Source organism: Pteropus vampyrus, unplaced genomic scaffold (assembly GCF_000151845.1).
Source record: "Pteropus vampyrus isolate Shadow unplaced genomic scaffold, Pvam_2.0 Scaffold6, whole genome shotgun sequence".
Lineage (NCBI taxonomy): Eukaryota > Metazoa > Chordata > Mammalia > Chiroptera > Pteropodidae > Pteropus > Pteropus vampyrus.
In genome coordinates this window covers 8,007,333-8,016,508 of record NW_011888787.1, presented here as the reverse complement: position 1 = coordinate 8,016,508, position 9,176 = coordinate 8,007,333, and the positions used below count along the sequence as shown (strand labels likewise).

Here is a 9,176-nt window from a genome sequence, read left to right as displayed (position 1 = left end):
CCTTCTTTCCCTTCTTTCTTTCTTATGGTGACATTGGTTAACGAGATCCAGTAAGTTTCAGGTATATAATTTAGCAGTAAGGCATATATATATTGCATGTGTTGACCATTATTATTAAATGCTTACTAGGTGCTAGGCACTGTTCTAAGCACGTACTGAATATTAGGCTGAGATTTATGAAACTGCTGATATTTGAGCGTCTTGGAACAACCAAAGCACTGATCCTATGGTTCGACCATCGAATCTGCACAACGAACCCACGTGAGGAAGGCGTTGTCATCATCCTCATTTTAGAGACTGCAAAACCGAGGCAAAGAGAGGTTAAGTAACTTGCTCGGGGTCACATAGCTGTGATAAAGTCAGGATTCAGGCCTGGACAGTCTGGCCCCAGGGCCTGAGCATCAATCACCACACTTACCTGCTTCCCAGGTAGGAGGGACCTGTGCGCTGCCCCCCGCATCCCCCGAGTTGGAATCCCTCTGGAGGACCTTGCCCGGATAGCAAACCCCTTCTGCCCACCTGAGTCTGGATCTCAACCCTTATTCAATATGCATCTCAATAGGTCGAGACCACAGTGGTTTTAAATCCCAGGAATAAACCTCAGGGTTGGCCAGAAACAGAGCCAGAGTGTAGGCTGAGACACAGACTGTTGGTCACCCAGGCTGCTAAGTTTCCTAATGCCCCGAGCAGTGCTCCTAGCTGTTTTGACCGATGACCTGAGGCTCCTGAAAGCCACTGGAACATCAAAAGAAATCCAGATGTGTCCCTAAATTATATTTTCTAAAGTAGAAGATGGCGCATTTTTAAATGATTTCAAAGAGGGTTGATATGAAAAGGTACCTCCGATTAACCAGAAGGTCCGCTCGCCCGGCCCGCAGCCCCCCGGGCGCTGCAGTTAGCTGGGCCTCAGAGTGGTAGAGAGACCAGCTCCGAGTCAGCGGCCCTGGGGCTTGAGAGGTGGTGGCAGGTGGCGGGAAGCGGGGGGCTGGTCTTCGCTGCAGCACCCCTCTTTGGACAGCGCTTACCTGCAGGTTTTCCCTGGTTCTTCGGTTGGAGGAGAGAAGCATCTGCCGAAGACGCCAACCAGCGTCTTTGACATCCTGAGACCCATCTCGCTGCATGTCTCGCCCACCCAGGGACACACAGGCGCAATACAGAACTAGTGTGGCCGTGTCCCTTTGCTCTCCCACTGATCACTTCTCTTTTGTTTCTCTGAGCTCAAGGCCGGGAGGCAGACTAGGTGAAAAGACAGAACCAGCAGACCTTCAGGCCCTCCCTCCTTTCAGCACCGTGATGGGGCTACTTGCTAGTGACGAGTTGAGTTGATGTGTTCGTGGGACTCTGTGCACGTGTGTGTTTAGTGAACGAGATGCCATCGTGTAAGGCTCAGTGGGTCGCCTCCCCTGGAAGCTTTCCAAATTAGCTCTATTGGACCCCAACCCCTCCCTCGGTTCTGTATGATGTGTGTGTATGTGACGCGTGTGTGTACACACGTGCTGACATGGCTCACATGAATCTGTGGGTCCTGCCAGCTCTCCCCAGAGAGCGTCTGGGCCTTCTGTTGCCCTGACACCCCCACAGCCCATGCCTGGTACAGAGTAGATAACAGCTGACTGTTGCCAGGTGCCACGTCTTGTGCCCAGGAGACGCAGATCCCCTGGGCTTGTTGGCAGATTGGGCACATGTTGGGGAGCATCTGGGATGTCATGTTATGGGGGGCAGAGCAGTGTGGCTCGGGGTCTTGTGGAGCCTCCCAGCTTTCAGGGCTTGGTCCAGGGGTGCTGGGCGACCATCAAGGCACTGGTGACTGGGGCTAGTTTGACACCATTTGGCGGACAGGCAGGGCTGTGCCAACAGCATTACTAACAGGACTAGGTCGTTGGCACAGCTCTCGGCAGGGATCACTCGTCTGTGTCCAGACATGGTTTTAATTCTCCTGCTAAACGCCCTGTCACTTGGAAACGAGATTGTGTCTGCAGTGAGGCCTGAGACAGCGAGTTAATTTATCATCTGAAATCTTTAGCGAGATCTATTCTATCCTTTATGATCCTCCTAGCTACACTTTCCTGAACTGCTAATTTCTCCCCTGTTCCTTCCAATTAGCTGTAGATTAATGGCCATGCTGGTCAGACCCCCTCTCCCTGGAGAGCTTCCAAGCTCTGCTTCCCTGGAGCTGCCCAGTCTGTGGCGTCAGCATCTGGCTCGGACGTGGAGAAGCCTGTGCCCGGGGTCTGTGCCTGTGGGGGGGCCCTCCATCTGGGCAGCTGCTCTGTGGGTGGGTGGGGTTGTGAACAGGTGTCCCCAGAGTATGTCACGAGGTGAGTGTGTCTGTCTGCCTATGACTTGACATGTGGATTCCCGAGAGGCAGTACAGTGCCTGTCTGCCTGCCTGTCTGTCTGTCTGTCTGTCTATCTCTCGGTCCAGCCTTGTGAGTGGGAGGTGTTGATGTACATCTGGATCCTCCCTTAGCATTTCAGGTCAGGGGAGTCAAGGAGAGGAAGGCCGGTCTGAGTGGGCAGTGTGTGGTAGGTCACACGCATGAGCCAGAACATTCCAGGAGGAGTACAGGGACTGGTGACAGTCCGAGATGATCGGAGATGTAGACGGGACTGTAGGACTGGCTGCCAGCCCTCCTTTACCCTAGCACCGTGCTCCAGATACCCACTGACATTTCTCTCTCCTCCCCAGGAGCCTACCTGGTGCCCTACCTGGTGCTGCTGATCATCATTGGGATCCCACTTTTCTTCCTGGAGCTGGCTGTGGGCCAGAGGATCCGCCGTGGCAGCATTGGCGTGTGGCACTATGTGTGTCCCCGTCTGGGGGGCATCGGCTTCTCCAGCTGTATAGTGAGTTGCGGGCTAGCAGCGGGCGCTCACCGGGAGGGAGGGAGGCCGTTCCTGGGTACAGGGATTATAGACCAGAGTTCTCGGGTGGGTCAAGGGCAGGGAGGGGGACCCTCGATGTGAGAATTGCTTCCAGCTGCTGTCTCAAGGCCACATATTTCCTAAACTGAAAGTTGGCTCCACAGCCTGAAGCAGGATATATTGGGATTTTTACTAAGTTGCAAAGGCCGGGACGTACTCACAAGGGGGTGCCTGGGACATCTCGGCTGGAGTTCTCTGGGGACACGTGGACCACCGCAGGTACCTTTCTCTGCATACCAGCCTATCCACTCCCTGTGAGGAAGGCGCTTCCTCTTTCTTTGGTGAAGCGGTATTTTAATTGGGGAAGTGGGTGGCATGAGAAGAGGCAGCCCTGGGATCTCCTTGCCATTTTGCTGTTCATGAGCAGAGTTGGAGAAGGACTCAGACAAGAGCCAACCCAGGAGGGGTGAGGCTTTGGAACAGTGGATGATGGGGAGACCTGACTGGCCTGGATGGGGAGCTCTGTGAGGGCTCCAGGCTCATCCACGGGGCCTTGCTTAGTGCTCTAAGTGAGGACACTGAGCCTCCCTTAAGGGAAAAGCCTGCAGGCGCCCACACTTACACTTGTAATAAAAACTAGAATCTGCTTCTGGAAGGGACTGAGGGTTCTGTCAGGCCTGGCAGCAGGGCCAGTCTAAACCTGCCTGAAGCAGAGATGGGGGAGGGTCTGTGCAGCCCCCTCTCACGCCAGCATCGCCTCTGCACAGCGGACACAGCCGAATACAGCCCGCTGTGCTGGGGCCGGCCGTGAGGGTGCGGGGGGTCTCCCCCTTGCACTGAAAACACCCAGGTAAAGGAAGTGAGTGTCTATTTTTCTCTCTATCCACTGTAAAGTGTGCTGTAGGAGTGTCTGCTCCTGCACGTCAGGGCTCAGGTGAAATCGATGAAGGGAGGGCCCTCAGCTGTCACACCGACCATCAGTGTCACTGATGTATAATATAGCCAGGCCGCTGGAGATAGAAGGGGCTTGTCCGCATCCAGAGTGGATGCGGCAGATTCCTGCACATGAAAGCATTGTTCTCAAAGAAACCCCTTGATCCTCAGCCAGAATCTATGCACCCCTATTTTAAATACAATTCTGCCAAGGTCAGTTACTATGCTTCCAAGAAATGAGAAGTGACTTCTTTCTAGAGATGAAAAATGAGAACTGATGTCTTTCAAGAAGCCGGCTGCAGACAGTACCAAAGGGAGTGTAGTGTCCTGAGAGATGGGTGGACACAGGAAACCAATAAGGAGCATCCAGAAAACCTCAGAAAAACACAGCAGTCTGGGGCAGTTGACTACAGAGTCCAAAGCTGTGCATGTTGCCATTGCCCCTGGGGCAGCTCCGGAATTTTGATCCTGAGTCATCAGGAAATGACAGGGAAGTGCTTTAAGCATCTTAGAAGAATTTCAAACCCGGAAAGGATTAACATTTTCAGAGTTTATTGCTTAAAGGAGAGAACTTCAATATCTGAAACATTCCGTGGATTCTCTGAATACCAGATGAATGGAGAATGAGGAGGGGGCCTCAGCTGCCCACTTCCCATCCCTCCTCCTCCTCCTTCAAGGCTGCGTGCGGCTGTGTGCAGTCCACCCCAGCCGTGGGCCTTGGGTGGGCATGAGGTGTGGGGTGGACTTACCTGCAGCCTCCGTGACCCCCCTGCCCATGGATCTTCAACCTTAGGTCTGCCTCTTTGTCGGGCTGTATTATAATGTGATCATTGGGTGGAGCATCTTCTACTTCTTCAAGTCCTTCCAGTACCCACTGCCCTGGAGTGAATGTCCTATCAGAAGGAATAGGACAGTGGCAGGTAAGTATGGGACCCCCTGGATACGACCAGCTGGGAACCCCAGTCAGCCCTGTCCCAGCGAGGAGTCAGATGAGCCTAAGAAGCTTAGGTGTAGATTTGGGATTTTATTAATTTGCTGTGTCACCTTGAATAAGACACCTATCCTCTCTGATCCTCATTCCCCCTTCTGATGACCTCTTGCCAGCCTATCCCACAGAGTTCTTATGGGGATTGAATGAACTTGTGGGTGTAGGTAAAGCTCTGGAAATTGTGTCTTTTCTTTATTTGTTACCAACTATCCTGTGCTACGCTAATACCATCCTCCTTGGAAACAGCCTTAATCGGCATGCCAGATCTGTAAGGGGCTGGATGATTTATCCTACCTCACAGATAGGCAAACCGAGACCTAGAAGCAACTTTCCCATGGTCACACCACTGATTTAACGGAGGGATGGGAGCCCACATCTCCACCTCCCAGCTCAGGACCTTCTCAAGGAACTAGAGGCCAGTTCTGCCTAACCCTTCCTGCCTTCCGTGGATAGACGGGGGCGAGGGGTGACATGAGTGGGAACTCAGCCCAATCACTGTGTCCTGAAGCCTCTCAGGCCCCATTGGGAGCCCAAGAGTCCTCAGGGTCTACCAGGTCCTGATTAACCTAGAACAGGCACAGCCCCTCCCTGCTGCCCACACTCAGCTGCCCCTCAGGAGAGGAGGTGGCCTCACAGCCGCGCCACTGAGGCCCTGTGGTCTTTGCTGCTGTTGCAGTGGTGGAGGCAGAGTGTGAAAAGAGCTCAGCCACTACCTACTTCTGGTACCGAGAGGCCTTGGACATCTCCAACTCCATCTCAGAGAGTGGGGGCCTCAATTGGAAGATGACCCTGTGCCTCCTTGTGGCCTGGACCATTGTGGGCATGGCCGTCGTCAAGGGCATCCAGTCCTCGGGGAAGGTGAGTCCGGAGGGGCACTTAGACCACACTGTCTGAGAAAGGTATGGAGAGCAGGGGGCTGAGAATTCTGGGTCATCTCATGCAGGATCCCGTGGGGAGGCTCGGCCTCTGGATGGCTCAGGTGACCATACAGGCCCTCTGAGGAAGCGATGGGAATGCCATTGCTATAGTATTGTTCCCAGTGGACAGCCCACCAAGAATGGGCTTGTGGAAAATCATGGCTTTGACTCCTAGCCTTCTGTGCTCAGATAACTCATGCCTGCTCTGCAAACTAAAGTGGGAACTAGGGGTATTAACTCAGGGACATTTGTCTAGATCCCAATCCTTCAGGATCCTAAGCAAAAGCCTTAGAAGAGCCTGCTCAGCAGTTTTGGTGAAAACCTGCAGTGTCTACAGCAAGCAGGCTCTGCACGCAGGTGGGTGCCGTGAGTGAAAGGGCCTCCGAGGGCGGCTCCTACAGCTTCTGCAGGTGCAGACCAGCCGCGCCCCACACACCTTCTCCCTATAGTTCAAATCCCCTTCAAATAAGGGCCCTTCCTTCTTTGTCACATGTCAGTATTCATGGACTGACTGCCAGGGCTGGAAAGGACGCTAGAGATCCTGTAGCCCAATTCACTCGTTCTATAGATGAGAAAACTGAGGCCCAGAGATGGGAAAGCATCTCGCCTGAGATCACACAGCCGGTCGCTCCCAGAGCTGGAACTAGAGTCCTGGCTGTCTGTCTGAGGCTCCAGGTTCTTTACCAGACTTGGTGAGCAAGGAAGCTAAGCCTTGGAAAGGTAGCATGGTCTCAGCCACACCTCTTCCCTCTCTAAAGGCCAAAACTGTAGCTCACACATCGTGGCACTTATCAGGCACTGCCACATATATGAACACATTCGGTCCATGACAACATTGGAAGTTAAGAGTTCTTATACCCCTTTTATAGATGAGGAGATGGAGGCACACCGAGGCTAGGTAAATGGCCCAAGGTTATGTGTCGATAAGTGGTAGAGCCAGGATCGAAACTCAGGCAGTCCAGCTGCAGACATGCACGCTGTTAACCTTCGCACCATCCTGCCTGAGCAGCCCTCCTGATTTCTTTCATTGCAGCAAACATCATGTGAGCATCTTCTTTGCATGAGGCTCTGTGCCAGGCACATGGGGATATGGAAATATGTAAGAAACACATGCTAGAAAATAGCACAGTATTTATAATCATAAGAGGACCTTCTTCTGATGTTTTTGCTTGGGAGCCATGTCTATAATCTCCCGGATGCCTTCTGTCAAAGGCGCTCTAAGGACAGGGGAGATCCTCAGGGGGTCCACTGGGGCCGGGGACAAAAAAGCAGGCACGAGACATGAAAAAATGAGGAGGGGAGAGCAAAGGGCCCCTTGCCCCCTCGGCGGCTCTTGGGGGTGGGGAGGCCTCAGACCCAGCCCCACCAGCCCTTGCAAGGAGCAAATCAGCCCCAGGCTCGGCCATGCTGACTCCAGCTTTTCTGTGCTCCTGTTTCTGCCTTGGCTCAAGGCCAGACATACGGTGGGGTTGGCCACGTGCCCAGGGGTCCCAGGGCTCTGCTCTGTGCAGCCATCAGAGGAGGCTCATGTGCCCCAGCTGTGAACAGGGGTGGGGCGCCAGCTGCAGGAAGGGCTCTGTGCCACAGTGGATCCCTGTCCTCTGCAGGTGATGTATTTCAGCTCCCTCTTCCCCTATGTGGTGCTGGCCTGCTTCCTGGTCCGGGGGCTGCTGCTTCGAGGGGCTGTTGATGGTATCCTGCACATGTTCACTCCCAAGGTAAGGGCGTAGGTGTGCCCACAACTCCATGGGCCCAATCAGCTTCATGCAGTGTAACACTCACAGAGGATCTGCTGTGTGTCGGGCATTATGTCAAGCCCTGGAAGGATGCACGGATGTTGGGGTATGGGCCCTGCCCTTGGGGTTTAAGGAGAAGTACGTTACGTCAGTTTGGGAGGAGGTGATACATGAATCGAGCTTTAGAGAGCAGATGGGATTTCGATGAGCGGCAAGAGGACATTGCAGTCAAAGGAACCACATGAGCAAGAGTGTGGAAAAGTACCGGGCATGCTGGTGGTAATGGTGGTTAGTCATTGGTGGTTAGTCCATGGTGGTTTGGCTGGGGCCTGGGGACAGGGAGTGGTGGGGGTTTCATTGGGTGGGTCTGTGACAGCAGGAACCAAGAAGATGCCTAAGAGAAGAAGCTCCCCCAGGAATCCCAGCTTGTACCCAAATCAGGGGACCAGTGTTACTGTTTTATTTAATAGACCAGGTGGACAGTGATTTTACCCTCAGCCAATTCATCTGCATCTCCTCTCCTTTAACGGGACATGTTTCATGGGGCTGCAGCAGGCACAGTGGTCTCTGCCCACCGTGTCGCCTTGCCTCTCTGTTCCCCTTCAGACCACTGAACACAGCTGGCATGAGTCAGTCCACTAAGGAGTAAGAGATTTGCAAATGCAGGTTGGGATGCCCTTCAAAGTGCCCCAAGCGATGTAATTAGCGACCCTGCTGGGCAGCCTGCGAAGTCCACCTCCTAATGCCAATTGACCAATCAGCGACCAGCAGGGGGGCCTGGTGAGATCCCAGTCACAGGCGTGGGTCAGAACCCCGCCAGTCTGAGGCCCTCAACATAGGCACTCGAAGTGTCATATCACACACATGCAAACATACACTAGAAGTTACACAGAAAATTCATACAGATGACACAGGGAGAAAAATCCAGATCCAGTGCAGTTTGAAATCCCCGTTTCCCCCCAACTCCCCTGCTCTTCCACTGTGAACAGCTTCTGGTGTTTGGGGCGGGGGCGGCAATGCTCAGGACACACACCACTAGGAATTCACCAGACGCATAACCTGGCCCTTGGCATTCTGGGAAATAACATCTGAGGTTTCTATGGGAACAACCATGGAGGTCCACTTTATGAAGCACTTAGTGAATCTCCAGAGGCATGAGTGTGACTCCCGAGTCATGTGGCTGGCATGGGGTTGTGAACACACGGTATCTGACAAAGAAGAAAAAAACGCAAACCTGATTTCTTTGGGTTGGCAGGCAGGGGCGGGGCGTGCGGTGGGGGTGGGGATGGCCATGAGAAGAGAGCCAACTGTTTTTATGAATTACTTCAACTGTATCTCTAGACTCACGATCAGTCTAATGTGTTCACGTGAGTCTTTTAGTTATACTTTACTGAGCTTTATGAGGAATTTATATACCCTGGAGATGTCCATAAATGTGGAGATTCACACAGGTCTCCAGATGAGCCCCATGCAGGTGTTAAGAAAGCCCTGTGTGTAACTCTGAGAACAAGTAAAACCAATTCGTGAGATTAGCTGCTGGCCCCTGCACCCACAACACTGCTCACCTTTTGATTCAGACACTCTTTAAAACATCTTTTTAATTATGAAATATCTCAGGAATATAAAGACACATATATAATGATATAATAAACATTCTTAAGAAATAAAGTATTACGGATGCCATAGAAGTGCCTGTGCAGCCCACCATGATCTTATTCCCTTCTTCTCCAAAGATAC

General features: G+C 52.8%; 1 protein-coding gene across 1 annotated transcript in view; it reads left to right on the top strand.

The window, feature by feature from the left end:
• The first annotated feature begins 1,921 nt into the window (after positions 1-1,921).
• The window catches only part of SLC6A17 (solute carrier family 6 member 17), a 26,550-nt gene continuing 19,295 nt past the window's right edge, over positions 1,922-9,176 (top strand). Inside the window, exons 1-5 of the mRNA XM_023535015.1 lie at positions 1,922-1,978; positions 2,617-2,847; positions 4,592-4,718; positions 5,463-5,644; positions 7,311-7,421. Of these exons, the coding sequence (XP_023390783.1) occupies positions 1,922-1,978; positions 2,617-2,847; positions 4,592-4,718; positions 5,463-5,644; positions 7,311-7,421 (708 nt within the window). The remainder of the gene's footprint in view (positions 1,979-2,616; positions 2,848-4,591; positions 4,719-5,462; positions 5,645-7,310; positions 7,422-9,176) is intronic.